We start from the raw sequence: 14,829 nt of genomic DNA, 5'->3' as shown, positions 1-14,829 counted from the left end.
AGTAAGATTCCTCTTGACAGAATATCAAGCTGCAGGCAGAGCTGCAGGAAGCTCAGGGGAAGATGAAGGCCATGGAGAAGAGGCACAAAGAAGAAATGGAAAGGATGCATAAGGTCCTGCTGCAGTACAGCCCAGCTGAAGAAAAGCAGGTGAGTGAAAGAGCAGGAGGCACTGCAGTGGTGCAACAAGTGGTGTCTGCCCTTGCTGCCTTTCCCCTGCAGAGCAGCAGGTGGATGGGGGCAATGTCTCTGACCGCCATGCTCTGTGGTCTCCATGGCAGCTGGTCAGAAGGACACTTACTGGGCCGCTGAATCTCAGCTGCTGCCCTGGGCAGCAGGGCTAGTGCTATGGCTGGTGGGCCAGCAATCCTCTGAATGTATTTCTGCTGGCCTCTTAGTGCTCGCTTTGTTGTTTGAGGGGTTTGCTCAGGCGAGCATGGTGACCCACACAGATTCTGAGCAAGTTGTCCCTGTCCATGGTGAATGCAGTCCTCAGAACGGGGTGAAGTGTGAAGTTGTTCTTTCCCTTTTGCACTCTCTACTACGGCTGACTGTGACAAGCTGTGGTCTCTGACTGCTCGTTTGGGTTTGACTGGAGGTGGAAGAGCTGGCAGCTCAGCTTGCAGCCTAACAGCACCAGTGCTGTTCCTAAGGGCTTGCCTTTGAAATGCTCTGTCTGGGGCATCTCTGCCAGGCACCTTTCTGACACACACAAATTTCTTGTCCCAGATGGACGCAGGATCTGCCATCAAAGCTGCCTCTGCAGCAGCATCCTCCGAAGAAGCCTCCTCTCCGCAGCCCGAAAACCCGAGTGTGAGCAGTTCGGCCCTCTCAAGCCGGGAGAAAGAGAAGCAGTTCCTGAGGCTGCTGAGTACGTCCTGGGGATTTCTTGTGCCATCGAGCAGCGCATTATAGTGTGTGCCTTAGCATGAGCTGTAGCACATGTTCTTCCTCGCTTTGGTGTCAGACAGACCTTTTGGACTCCCTACAGAAGCCATTGTTGTGCTCGGAGGCAGCCAGGGAGCATTTGGGGCGTTCCTTTTGCCTTTGAGGGCAGCTGGGCGTGGGTGGGCTTTGCCTGAGCTTCCCTGTGCAATAAAGACAAAAGCAGGGATTGTGTCCTGAGCCGCAGTAGCCTGCAACCTATGCAGTGACCGAGTGAACATGTGTGTGCTAGTCTGGCCAAACGGATCAGAGCAGTTGGCTTCCTAGATTCCCTTTAGACTCCTGACTTGTCACCAGTCATTGGAGACAGAATACATCAGTGAATTTGATTGGCTGTGGGGCTTTTTTAATGCTGGTGTTGTTTTTATGACTCCTAGTACTTCTCCTATTCCTTCTACAGTTGTTTTTGATAAGAATCCTCCATTTTGGTTAGCCTGACCTCCTTGAAATGAACATCAGGTGACAGCACAATTAAGAGAGGAAGAGGTCTTTTCAGTACGCCCTAAAAGTTAAAAAATGATATTCTTAGAAGAATCTTGAGGAATCAGAGAGGAAGAGTTCTTTTCAAAGTGCCCCAAAAGAAGCAAAACAGGATACTCTTTTTACAGTCCCTCTTTGATATCTTAGTTGTATGCTTAGGAAGATGCATCAAAGAAGGAAGCCTCTGCTGCATGTTCCTCTGGTACCAGGCACGCTGTACTGCTACTGCCCGCTGGTAAATACTCCTGGAATACTAAGCATTGGCCTCAATCCCTGCACAGATCGTACTCTAGGAAAGCACACCAAGGCCTTGCTGATCCTGCAGTACAACTGAGTTGCTTCTTGCCACTGGTAATAGCTGCCAGTGCAGTGCTGTCAGAGAATAAGCGGTCAGGTACAGAACAGAGCCCAGTTTACTCAGTGTCTGCCACCAGCTGTTGGGACAAAAGGTGGATTGATCTACTGCTCCGTGGGTCTGAAGTCAAAGACAATCATGTTCTGTCTTGAGTGAGGTCAGCAGCTTGTAACGGGGCTCAGTCTGGCTCTGGCTTCTTCACAGTGGCTGTCAGTGGCCATTTGTGGGCTTTGCCGAGCTTTTTGTCATACCTGCCCTGCCACTGACAGCTGGTGTGACTGCAGAGGCTAGAGCCTTCCTTAGCTGTGAGGTTGCAGCTGCCCTCCTGTTGCTGCAGCTTTGCCTGGACTGATGAAAGGATCAGCATCTCATTTGTGCAGGTGTCTGTGTCACGGCAGCGCCTGAGGAGCGGCGCTGTCCTTGTTCCCCGTCTGGGCTGTGCCCATTTGGGAAGATGGGGCACGTGGGTGGTGTTCAAGGGGCTGAGTCCAGTGCCAGTGACTGCTGCACGCCAGGCTGAAGACAAGGACTTGTAGTTCTTCACTACATGGGGAATGGGCAAAGTCATCTTCAGAACTTAGCCTGCTCATCAATGAAGAGGGTCCTAATTCTTAGAGCCACTGTTCTTGGTTATAGCATGAGCTGCTGCTCTCTAAAAATGTCAAGGCATTCTTTAGGCAAACTGCTGAGAGGTAGAGAAGGTGCCCTCCTCTCCCGGAATTCACTTTGCAATATTCTTTCTGCCTTGGTGCCTGTCCTTTTCTGGTCTCTGTCTGCTCTGATGCTTTTTCCATGGGCTTAGTTTCCTCTCAAGGTAACCCTTCAATGGAGTGTGGAGAATCAGGCTCTGTACAGGCCAGGTGTGCTACAGAGCTACCTGTCTTGCTGGGGCTGCTGTTGTTGTTCTTGTTGATGTGAGTGGAACTGAGTTTCATATCTCCTGGAAGTCAGGATCTCTGTTTTGAAGTGTGCTTCTTGCATTTTGTTTTTCAGGGCGTGTGGTGAGTTTGGGAGATCCAGAGAAGAAGTACACTGGATGGAAACCTATTGGCAGTGGGTGAGTGCAGCCACGCTTACTTCTACAGAACCATGGGCCAGGTATTTTTTGGTGCTGCAATATCACGTGGGAAGTCAGGCAAGCTGCAAGCATCTTCAGGCCCTGGCTTTAGTCTGTCCCTGTCTCAGTGCTGAGGCAGTACAAGGCATCATGAAAGATCACTGGATGCTGACGACATCTTGCCTGCCTCAAGGAGCAGGACCTGGAAGCCTTCCTGTCCCTCAAACATGTGGCGCCAGTTTGCCTATTTTCCCAGGAGACATGGTTTTGTATGATTCAAAGTAATTTGGCCACACTCATGAAGGAAGAAGAACCTGAGAGAGCAACGTCCCACCTGATAGCTGTCAGATAGCAGCTGTCAGTAGCATTTCTTAGTAGCATTTTGCTGAAAACAACATTCCGTGGTCAGGAAAATAAGGAAGGCTGTGTGGTGTTGCCTGAGTTTGGCAGGTAGGATGAAAAGAGAGTGGTGAGAAGGCCCAGCAGGACTGTATGTTTCATTGCCTGGAAAGGCACGCCACAGGCACAGATGCCAGAAGGAAAAGGCGAAGAAAACACCCGCATGCACAGTCTAGTGTGTACATTTGAGATTTGTAGCAGCCCTTTCTCTTCCAGTTGCACCCAGCTTTTCCCTTGGACACTCTGCGTGGCAGAGGGCTGCTGGGCTGCTGTGCCTTTGGCTGAAGAGTAGACAAAGCCTGGTGGTTTTGAGACACTGCAGGCAGCAGAGAGCTCCTGCCTGGGCTGCCTTTTGCTTCTCAGCACTGACCAACTTCTCTGTTCTTGCCACTGTTCTGTTTCCAGGGGGTTTGGAACCGTTTATAAGGCCTTCAATGCTGCCACAGGACGAGCGGTAAGTGCCAACAGCCCATTCAGATTTTGCAGCCCTTGAGTGCTTTCCCTTGTGATGTGATCCGTGGCCAAAGCTTTGGGCCGCCTGACTCTTTGCTGCAAAGGCTGTCCCACAGAAGCAGCCTGTCCAGAGGCAGGCTGCAAAATGCATTTGGGACAGACTTTGTGCTCCCTCCCTACCTGAATGAATGCAAGGATGGCGGTGGTGCCTTTCAGAGAAGGACACGCTGGCTTGGACTTCCTGGATAAACATGCATAGATTAGCAGATGGCAAGAGCCATCATTCCAGCCCAATTCCTCTTAAGCCCAGGTTCAGACACAGATAGGATTTCCCATTGTTTTCCATCACGTGGTTCAGTTTGAAAATATAATGCAAGTCCTAAAGAAGGAGAGATCTTGTTTGGAGCACAGTTTTGCCTTTCAGTCCTAGGGAACCTAGTTCACACACACACACACACATACACACACACATGCGCGTACAGATCAATGAGAAAAAATTGATGAAGAGCCTTAAATAATACAACCTTGTGTTGATCCTGTGTTGAAGACATGGTGTCTTGGAGAGTGCCGCTGCTCTTTGGGACAATAAGTTCATAGTCCTTAATTCTTTTTTTTGGCTCTCGGCAAATACAACTGCATCTTTCTGGTAGTTCATTATCCACCTGCAGTGCTGTGCTCAGGAACTGCACTTGTAGGGAGGTGGAGGAGGCGTCCGAAAGCCCGAAGCCCTGCTTATGACCTGCCGTGCATCCATAGGGTACCACATAAAGGGTTATTCATTCTTAAAGCCACTAAAGAATTACAAATGACAATAATTCCACGGTGTAAACCGTGTTCAAGATTGTTCTTCAGAGTTGCGAAGCCCAAACTGAAGAAGTTAGGATGTGCTAGGATTGCAACTTTACTTTGAGTCGCCTTGGAGTTCTTTCTTGGACAGCATGGTCCCTGTCATGTAGGTGTGTGTTTCCTTTGGCACCCAGTCAAGAATGGCAGCCATCTCCAAAAGGCTGGTGAAAGCCCCTAGAAATGCTAACGTATTTCCAGTGGTTTCAATTTACCTTCACAGGAGTAAAATTACTTTTGGCTTGCAAAACATGTGTGAATGATAATAGTAGTGATAAACAAAGTCTGTTTGAGAAGTCTGCAGGTACAGAGAGTGCTGTTAGCGCTTTGTGGTTGATGGTTTAGTGTCCATTTCTGCCGAGGTGACAAGGCATCCAGGCCCGTGAGTGCACGGAGAAAGAGGCTCTCGTAATGTCCGCTCCTGATGGCTTTTCAATGTCATTGTAGGTGGCCGTAAAGCAAGTTAATCTCCAGCAGCAGGGCTGCGAGGATGTGTTGAAGGAAATCCTGGTCATGAAGGAATATAAGAACCCCAATATTGTCACCTACCTAGAAAGGTAAATATTCTGGCAGAAAATGGATCTTTCAACATCAATCTAGTCCTGCACAAGGCATGGGAGGAGATTGCATTTTGTCCCCATGAATGCTTCCTGGCAGAAATAGCTTGGAGATCGATCTCAGAAACCTGGCTCTCTTACTAAGCCAGCAGCATGTTTCCCAGGCTCTTGCCTGATTAGAAAACCTTTCTCTTTCTCTCTGACTGAGCTGAGAATACCCACAGCCTCCTTTTCCACGGATGTGCCTTCCTCATTCAGACGGCACAGATGGCAAGCAGTGGATAGCCTGGGTGGAGTGTGTCTTCATTTGATTCCGTCTTCATTTACCAGTGACCTGGAAACAAAACTCAGCTGCAGTCTTTCCTTCATCCGGCAATTCTGCTGCTCACATTCAGCTCCACTCTGTTGCGTTCATCTTGCAGCTACCTTGTCAGTGAGGATGTCCTGGTGGTGTTGGAGTATATGGATGGAGGCTCCTTAGCTGATGTGGTCAGCATGAAAAGGATGGCTGTAGGACACATAGCAACAGTGTGTCGGGAGGTAAGGGGTCCTGCTTGTGCTTGGGATGGCTTGGACAGGCTCGTCCCTCAAAAGCGCTGCAAAGCGAGTGATTCCATGTTCAGAGCTTTCTTTCTGTGTTGCTCTTATGCTTTGGAGAAGAAAGAGCATTGGGAGTGAACTGCCTGCCAGTGTCCCTGCCCTTACTATAGTCTGTTCTTTACTCTTCTAGACCATTGTTGAACTCCCTGTCTCGTTTTCATTTGTATTTTCTGTTCTGCACTTTGCCTCTCCAAGCCTTTGCCCAAAACCTTTCTGCATTGCCTTCTTTGCCTGTAAGCACAAAGGTGCTGGTGTCCAAGTTTTAAACCAGCAGCAAAGCCAAAGAGAGACTCATCTGTCACATTCCCAACTTCAAAGGATGGCACGGCACCCACCATGCTGCTTGCTACTGAAAACTGACAAATGAGCTCCTTCCAAGTCTGTTGTCGAGGAAGCCCTATAACCCTTGTCCTCCAGCCTCCCACCCGACAGTGATCCCCTTGGTACCCAAGGCAGGAACTTTTTCTCTTTTGGCAAACCATTGCTTGTCCTCCAGACAGGGAGAGCGCATCCAGTGCAGCAGGGATCACTCTGACTGGCTTTGCAGGGGACAGTCTTGAGCAAGGACTGATGTTTCCCTCTCAAGCGCTAATATGCCTTGCCTTGGAAAGACCCTGCTCTCCTCCTAGTGTTGCAGCAGCAAGCACTTCCTCTTGCCAGCGCTCACTGCTCCTTTGAGATCTGTGAATCTTCAGGAGCAGTGTCCTTTTGTGTGTGATGAAATCAGATCAGGCTAACTGTTGGCCTCCTGTTTCTTTTTTCTCTCCCAGTGCCTGCAAGGCCTGGCTTTCCTTCATGCCAACCAGGTGATCCACAGAGACATCAAAAGTGACAACATCCTTCTGGGCCGGGATGGCTCCGTCAAGCTGGGTGGGTGTTCTGGGTCAGGCGCAGCGCTCCGGGGAGGCGGTGTGGGGCTGCTTTTGAGCGGCTGCCGGGTGCCCAGCAGTGGTGCTGGTGAGAGGGCAGGGAGCATTCTCCCAGCGCAGGGCGCAGCTGTAAGGGGCTGAGTGGTCTAGAGAGCAAGAAGGTAGCAAGAGTAACTTTGGTTTGTGTGTGTGTTCCTTCCAAAGGGAGAGAGTTACAGTGTAAACGTTCCGGTGCCTGAGGAAAAGCCAGGGTGGGAATCCTGGGGTGGCGGGGTTGCTAAGTGGACAATTGCACATGTCCTTGGCTGCAGCCCTGAGGAATGAGAGCCCAGCTGCTTTTCCAGCTCGATTCAGCACTGCATTCTGAGACGTAGAGTGAGGAAGCCTTTTCCTTGGTTCCCTACTTGAAGCAGTGTTTGTTTTTCTCCTCAGCTGATTTTGGCCTCTGTGCTCCGTTCAGCCCTGAGCAGAGTAAACGGAGGTCGATGGTCGGGACCACTTGCTGGATGGCACCCGAGGTGGTGAGAAGAGAGCCATACGGCCCCAAAGTGGACATCTGGTCCCTTGGCATCGTGGGAATAGAAATGGCCAAAGGAGAGGCTCCTTATATTCGGGAAACCAGTGAGAGGGTAAGGTGCAAATACGCTCAGAGAGCGGTGTCCTTCTCCTCTGTGTCCATTAGACAAAATCCCATGCCCACAGCTTAAAGTGCTTCCACCAAGGCCCACTTGTAAAAACGTCCTTGGGGCTGGCATCAGCTGTCAAGGCAAGACCTGTTGCAGCTTGGAAGAGCTGGGGCTGCACTGGAGCCTTTTTTCCTTTGGGAGGGAAGGCTCATCTCTAACCATCTGCTAGGCAAGAAATTGCCACTGCAGCCTGGAGCTTAAAAGATGGGGTCTAGGTGAGCACTGACGGATATGGAAGAATCACGTAGAGTCTCATGTTTCCTTTGGCTTCAGGCTAACTACCTGATAGGCAAGCAAGGCGTACCAGACCTGCACAAGCTCAGGCTGCCCTCTGGCTTGTGTGAATTTCTGGGCTGCTGCCTGCAGATGGATGTGGACAGGCGAGGCTCTGCCAAGGAACTTCTGCAGGTACAAGGCAATGCGGCTGCAGCCCAAAGAGCTGTTCCCTGTCAGGGTTTGTTCCTCGGCCAAACTCCAGGGCTTCCGATGGGCCCCCCCACATAGCAATATCCACTCTGGGTGCTTTTCCAATGAAAACCAAGCAGGATCCAAGACTGGTTGAGATTAGAAGGGACCGGTGAAGGTCATCTAGTCCAAAACCCCAGTCACTGGCAAAGACATCTTCAAGTGGATCAGGTTGCTCAGGGTCCCATTCAAGCTGACCTTGAATGTTGCCAGGTCTGGGGCTCCTCCCAGCTCTCTGGGCAGCCTGTGCCAGTGTTTCAGCACTCTCCTCGTAAACACTTTCTTCCTTAGAGCCAATCGAGTGTCTTGTAGCTTAAAACCATTCACCCTTGTCCTCTTACAATTGGCCTTACTAAAAGATTTGTCCCCATCTTTCTTAGAAGGCCCTACAAATATTGAAAGGTCTCCTTGGGGCTTGCTCTTCTCCAGGCTAAACAAGCACAACTCTCCCAGCCGTTCCTCAGAGGAGAGCTCCCAGCTTCTGGTCATTTCTGTGACCCTCTTTTGTTCTCAGGTGGTGTATTCATGTTTACCTGGTAGCAAAGGAACTGAAGTATTGCAATGCCAGGGACGGGGGCTTGAAGAACACAACAAAAGCAGTCTAGAACCAAGCGGTTCTAGATTGGTCCGTGGGAAGGCAGGGGCTGTGGGGGAGCTCACTGTGAGCATCCGAGGCCACTCAGCTTGTCCCTCCTGCCCCAGCCTTAGAGGTTTCTGCCAGCCAGACGGGGACAGCTGAGCAGGAGTTGTGCCAGCCCCATGTGCTGCCTGGCCCGCTCAAGTAGATGAGAATTGCTGTGGCTTTGCTGCCAGGTTTTGTGGCAGACAAGGAGCTGGTGACCAGGCCATTTCCTTGGCTGTTCCTGCTGAGAAGGAAGATGCCAGCCAGCACAGGAGCAGGGGGCATGCCAAGGCAGACACTGCTCTTCTGCAAGCCAGAGCTCAGCCCATCTGTGCCCTGCTGCTTGTGTCCTTGCTCCTGGCTTGCTGCTGAAAACCTGCGTGTCCAGCGCTCCTGAGAACAACACGTGCGGTCAATAATTTCAGAGCCCTTGGGAGTCTCTTGAGGACTGCCCAATGCCCCACATCTCCTTTGGGCACTCAAATAGCCCATGTCAGTAGAAAAGAGGAGCTGGAATAAGTGTGTTGAGTTTCCTGAAAGGAACAAAATCTTTGGACAGCAAGCAGCAATCCCACAGTGCTGTCAGGACAAAAATGCCAGCAAGTGATGACACCTTGAGGAACGGACTAGTGCAGTTCTGGGCCATGTTTGCCTGTGCTAGCAGCATCCTGGACATGAAGGCTCATGTGCTGATGGTGACCTCAGGCCGCCTATGTTTGTGTATTTCTGGGGGCTAGAGGAATCCAGCTTGACCCTGTTAGGAAGTCAGTTTGGAAAAGAATGGTTCCTTTTTCCTTTGTCTCTTTTAATTTGGTTTGTTCCTTTTCCCCTTTGGACAGCATCCATTTCTCCAGTCAGCGGAGCCTCTCTTAAACCTCTTCTGACAGCCTGATTGCTGTCATCCCTGTAGCCAAGTCATGCAGGAAGCAAAGGAGATGACAAGGACCACTTCAGCACTTGGAGAACTGAACCTGTGAGAACAGGTAGAAATCCTGAGGGGAGAGGGGCCAGGAAACAGGCAGCCATCAGAGCAGGAAAGGAAGGTGGCATCTCCTTTTCCTCGCACCTGCTGATCCTGCTTTTGAATTTCTGCCTGGGACAGCATTGCTGGAGGGCACAAAGTCACTACTGACGTGCACTTTTCAGGTGGGGGGTGGTGTGAGGCATGAACCTTCCACTGATTATTTGGGGAGTTTGGCTGGCACTTCATGTGGAAGTGTCTTCCTCCCCTCACCAGGAGTCGGAAGGGCAGCGTCTGGAGGCACAGCAGCTGCTGGCACAAGGGGAAAATTTCCTGGCAGAGGTACAGAAGGAGCAAGAGAACGGGCTGCTTGAGATGACGCAGTAAATTGCCATCATGCAGCCTGGGCGAGAAAAGATAAGAACCAGAGAGAGTCAAGAGGCACAGAGTGTGAAAAGAGAGTTTGTGTGTTGTTTTGGACTCCTCTGGGCCCCTTATGGGCACTGTTTCTCTGGACACTGTCTGTCTGGGTGGCATTGTCTCTTAGCTGGCCCTTGGTAAACAGTGCTGGAGAGATTTTTGTGTCTTCAGGGAGCGGTCTGGTGAGAGGCTACCAGAGCGCAGGTTTGAGGAAGGCAGGAATGGCGCTGCAGGCCCAAAGAGAAAGGGAAGCCCAGAGCTTCCCCTCAGAAGGAGGGAGGTCCCACGGGAAGCCCCTGCAGAGCCAGGCTGGAGCCGTGGGAGAGGGCTGGCTCTCAGGCTGCTGAGGAGGTGCCTGAAGCTGCTGAGTACGTCCTGTGCATTCTTTGTCCAGTCGAGCAGTGTATTATAGTGTGTGTGCCTCAGCATGGCCTGTAACACACGTTCCTCCTCGTTTGGTGTTGGGAGAGACATTTTGGACTCCCTACAGAAGCCACTGTGGTGCTTGGATGCAGGCAGGGAGCACTTGGGGCATTCCCTTTGCCTTTGAGGGCAGCTGGCAGTGGGTGGGCTTTGCCTGAGCTTCCCTCTACAGTAAAGACAAAAGCAGGGATTGTTTTGGGAGCAGCAGATGGCTGTGACCTAGCCAATGACTCAGAGAAGGTGTGTGTGCTAGTCTGGCCACACTGATCAGAACACTTGGCTTCCTAGATTCCCTTTAGACTCCAGACTTGTCACCAGTCTTTGGAGACAAAATACTTCAGAGAAATTGATTGGCTGTAGGGCTGGTTTCATACTGCTATTGTTTCTATGACTGTTTGTACTTCTATTATTCCTTCTCCAGATCACATGGGCCCCTGCCATCTAAATCCCAACTCTAAGGGCTTTTCAAATGAAAAGGAAGGAAAGTTGCAGTGAAGCAATCGAGGAAGCAGAAGAGATGACCAGGACCACTTCAGGATTACTTCCTCCAAAGGCAGCTAGGAGCTGGACTCACAATAAAAGTCCTATACACTCCCAAGCCTGCTGGACGATTGCCTTCCTTGTCAGCCATGGAATAAGGCTCTACGTTCCCTTCTGAATTGGCCATTCTTTCTTAAAAATGGAAAGTCCCTCTAAAGGGCATTCTGGTGTGTTTTGGATTTGGCAACAATCTCCTCCATTTATCAGCTCCAACCTACACTGCCTTTGGAATGCTGTCCATTGGCTAGCTTTTTCCCCAACCATGGATTTCTGGATGAGGAAGAAAGGGCAATTGCATTTCCAGCCAAAACCCAGTGAAGAGCAGGGCAGCCAAAACATCCTGTGGAGATACAGGCTTTCAACTGGGCACATAGAGGCTTTTGGTTCCTGCTCGGTGTAGCCGGCACGTCTCCTCTGTGGACTGCTCCTGCCTCCCACGTGGCCATGGCTAATAGGTACAAGGCTCTGCAAGTGGATCGAAGAAGGTGGGCACATCTGCTGGCAGTACAGGAGAGCAGAGAGGAAACAGCCTGGCAGGACCCTGGCCAGCAAGGCAAGGCACCCGCTGGACCTGCTCTTTGTCAACAGAAAAGGACTGGTGGGTGATGGCACGCTTGGGGTTGTCTGGGGTTCAGCAATCATGACAAGTCTCTGTGCTTGGCTGGGTTTGTTCCTCTTTCTGTGCTTTCTGTTGTCCCTGTGCTCTGCGGTGTCTACCCAGGGCTGTGTAGCTGCATGGCACAGCTAAAGAGCAGGAGGGCCTCATTTGTCTGCCCTTTGATATGGCTGCTCACGGCAGCCTTTTCAATCTGCAAGCTCCATCTGGAGAGTGATTTCCCCCCTGTGTTTGGTCTCAGAGGCCAGGGCCTGTCATCTGTAGTCTCAGGTGGCATTGAGGGCTGCCCAGTGCCTCAGGCTGCTGTGACCCTGCCGCAGAACAACAGGAGACAGTGGCAGGTGGTTGTTTCCAAAGTCACATCCTTCAGGGGCGGTGTGCCATGTGTGTCCTTTGTCCAGCCCAGCCCCAGACCTAGGGATCAGACGCAGGCGCTGCTGCTGCTGCCACTGAAGTCAGCGAGGATTTGGTGGTTGGTTTCCATCCCAGCAGAACTGGTCACTTATGAAGCCGGCTGCTGATGGCGCCCTGCAGATCTCTGGGCTGCACGGCTGTGAGGGAGCTGTTCCTTGTTGTTTTTCTCCATCAGGGAAAGCTGTGCCGGCCAGGTGTGCGTCTACAGGGCAAACAGGGAGCGTGCAAGTCTCTTCCATCTGTGTCTGCTGAGAGTGGTGATCTTTGAGATCAAGTGGCACAAAGTCAATTGCTTGTGGTCCCTCTGTGGGTATCCATGTTAGGTAATGCTGCTAAATCTGCCTGTAGCACAGCAGCAGGGGGAAAAGCCTCTCAGCTCTGCAGGTGCGGTAAGCTGCCATTGGTGCGCAGAAAAACTGCATTTTGTCTTTATGAGGAAGAGAAGAACTGGCTTAGCAGCAAGAGAAGGTGGAATGGTTCTTCTGATCTTTCCTTCTGCCTCGTACGGGCAGATCTCTGTGGCTCATAGGTGTGCCCCTGACTGGCAGTAAACGGGGGAATCCTTGGAGCCATAGCCAGGTTGGGCCATGAGATGCCGGCTCCAACTGGGAGCACAGCCCTGGGTGGGCTCACCTGCAAAGTGTGGGCAGACTGTGTCTTGGAGGTCGGTGCCACAGGCAAAGTCCATCAGTTTTGCCTGTCCGGTGGCCAGGTCGAGGAGGATGTTCTCTGGTTTGATGTCCCGGTGCAGGACCCCACAGCTGCTGCAGTATTGCATGGCCTTCAGCACCAGGAGGAACAGCCCCTGCACCACCTCCTCCGACATGGAGCCCCCATGGCAGAAGGAAATCAAAGAGGTTCTAAGACTGCTCAGGGCGCTCCATCACCAACACGAAGTTGTTAGGGAGCTGACACCAATCCAAGAGCTGAACAACACCATGGAACCCAGTGGACACCTTGTCCAGCAGCTCGATCTCCACGGGCACGCGGATTCCATTGGGCTGCAAGAAGACCACAATGCCGTCAGTGGGGCTGATGCCGTGCCAGGGGTCTGGAAGCCCTCACCCAGCCCAGGATGCTCTGAGCCCTCCACTGAGCTCACGCCAGCTCTCTCCTGAGGCGTCCTGGCAGCTTCCACTCTCCCGGGCCTCAGCTTACCCCACCCATCATGTGCTGTTTTCTGCCGCTGGCCCAAGTCATTCACCAGCTCGCCCTAATGACGGATGCAATCCCGCGACACACATTTGATGGCCACCTGCGAGCCAATGGGAGCAGCGGGCTGAGCTCAGATCCCACCCTGCCCAGCCCCGCCTTCCCTCTCCTCTGCCCTCCCCCTACTCCGCCCCTTGCCAGCCCCACCACCCACCGGGGCGTTGTCCGCCAGGCACGTCCCCAAGCAGACGGTGCCCAAGGCACTGCGGCCCTGCAGGTAACCCAGCGGAATCGCTCTTGCAGGGCCTTCCCTGCAGGCGAGGTGTGGCTGTTGGCGTTCAGGCCAGGGCTGGGAACGGTCCCCGACCTCCCCGCTACGGCCCCCCAGGCACCTCGGGCTGGGCATCCCCATCTGAACAGGGCACTGGCATCGGGCTGGGCGGCCACGCTGCCGAGTGGCAGAGCTCAGTCCGGGGAACCTGCAGCGGAGGCGGGAGTGAGGCCCTGCCGCGCGTGTCCTCCGCGGGCCCCGAGAGGAGCCACAAGCGGAGTCGGGGCCGGAGTCGTGACAGACGGAGCTGAGGGGTGGCAATGCTGCCCAAGACACAGCTACTGAGGCCTGCCCGGCAGCACCACGGGCAGTACGGCGAGGGCCACCAAGGAGAAAGCGCTGCCGACTGCTCTATGGACTTGCTCCATCATTTGAGCAATGCTGCTCCAGTCCACAGACCATGAAACAGAAAGGGAAAAATCACCCACTTGCAAGAATGCCCAGAGCGTGCCGTGAAAAGATTAAAAAAAAGGACTCTTGCAAAAGTCTCCAGATCATGCAACTAAAATGGTAAAATAAGGACGCTTACATGAGTTTGGAGACTGTGCCAAAAAAGGAGGATAAAAGGACACTTGCATGAATTCTCGGACTGCACAGCAAAACAGGGGAAAAAAAGAAAAGAAGGACACCTGCACAAATCCACAGAGTGTAAGGACACCTGCATGTGTCTGCAGACCCTATGAGCACAGAGAAAAAAAAAGGATGCCTTCAGACACCCTGCTGGGCAAGAGACACCCCCTTTTTAGCTGAAGCTGTTGGCGGGAGTTTTACCAAACATATGCCATCTTTATGCCAGTTTTGTTTCAATTTGCTGCCCCAGCAAAAAACTTTTACTTACCTGTCAGACCATTAAAAACTTTGCAGGATGACACCAACAAGAATGCCCTGCCAACTGCTCTGTGGATCCACTCCACCATTTGATCAGTGCTGCTCGAGCCTGCAGGCCAGGAAACAAAGAAGGAAAAGGAACCCATTTGCCCCAGACTGTGCAAGGAAAAGGGGAAAAAGGGACACATGCAGCCATCAGCTGACTGTATAAGAAGAAGGCAAAAATAAAAGACACCTGCACATGTCTGCAGACCCTAGAATTGCAGCTGAAAATAAAAGGATGCCTGCATTTGTCCACAGACTTTATGGCATCAGGCGACAAAAAGGGCTCCTTTGACAAGGCACACACTGTCCCAAAGCAGCACAAAACCCGCTTGAAGTGCATAACCCATAGCTCAAAGGATCCAAGAGGAACGCAGAACAGGCACCAAGCCCACATACCCTGTCCTTTGGCCACCAATGCTTCTGACTAAAACCAGTTCCCTAAATTGGAATGCCTGTCATTCCCGCCCGTTCACTGCGTGGCTAACATCAACCAGCAAATTGTAGGGCTCACTGAAGGAAGAACGATTTTTTAGCGGGGAAAAGATGCCGACTAACAAATCACCCATATGTGTTTGCATGACACTGGAGCAGCGTTTATGTTGGCAATATGGCAGGGACACGTCCTCTGCACGGGGCAGTGCCCACGTCCTGTGCATGGCAGGGGGTGCCCTTGGAGCAACCCTCACACAGTGAGGGTGCACCCATGGAGGCATTTGCCCATTCTCTCCACTTCCACCAGCTCCCAAGTCAGCCCTTCTCTTGACAAACT

The 14,829-nt window shown here is 52.1% G+C and overlaps 1 protein-coding gene across 1 annotated transcript; it reads left to right on the top strand.

Annotated features, from left to right (window-relative positions):
* Window positions 1-435: 435 nt before the first annotated feature.
* On the top strand, window positions 436-9,214 carry LOC128822343 (serine/threonine-protein kinase PAK 3-like). The gene is made up of 9 exons (XM_054004038.1): window positions 436-478; window positions 2,773-2,836; window positions 3,641-3,689; window positions 4,979-5,088; window positions 5,511-5,628; window positions 6,459-6,558; window positions 6,990-7,186; window positions 7,517-7,651; window positions 9,170-9,214. Exons 1-9 carry the CDS (start codon window positions 436-438, stop codon window positions 9,212-9,214), a joined length of 861 nt encoding a protein of 286 aa, XP_053860013.1.
* Window positions 9,215-14,829: the final 5,615 nt, after the last annotated feature.

Source organism: Vidua macroura, chromosome Z (assembly GCF_024509145.1).
Source record: "Vidua macroura isolate BioBank_ID:100142 chromosome Z, ASM2450914v1, whole genome shotgun sequence".
In the NCBI taxonomy this organism is placed as follows: Eukaryota; Metazoa; Chordata; class Aves; order Passeriformes; family Viduidae; genus Vidua; species Vidua macroura.
The sequence above is the reverse complement of the archived record's forward strand: the minus strand, read 5'-3'. Positions and strand labels throughout refer to the sequence as shown.

Excerpts from the sequence above, each read along its gene's own strand:
- LOC128822343 (XM_054004038.1), top strand. The coding sequence starts at position 436 with ATGGTGACCCACACAGATTCTGAGCAAGTTGTCCCTGTCCATG. Across the intron at positions 2,837-3,640 it reads TGGAAACCTATTGGCAGTGG|GGGGTTTGGAACCGTTTATA; the intron begins GTGAGTGCAGCC and ends TTCTGTTTCCAG. Across the intron at positions 5,629-6,458 it reads TAGCAACAGTGTGTCGGGAG|TGCCTGCAAGGCCTGGCTTT; the intron begins GTAAGGGGTCCT and ends TTTCTCTCCCAG.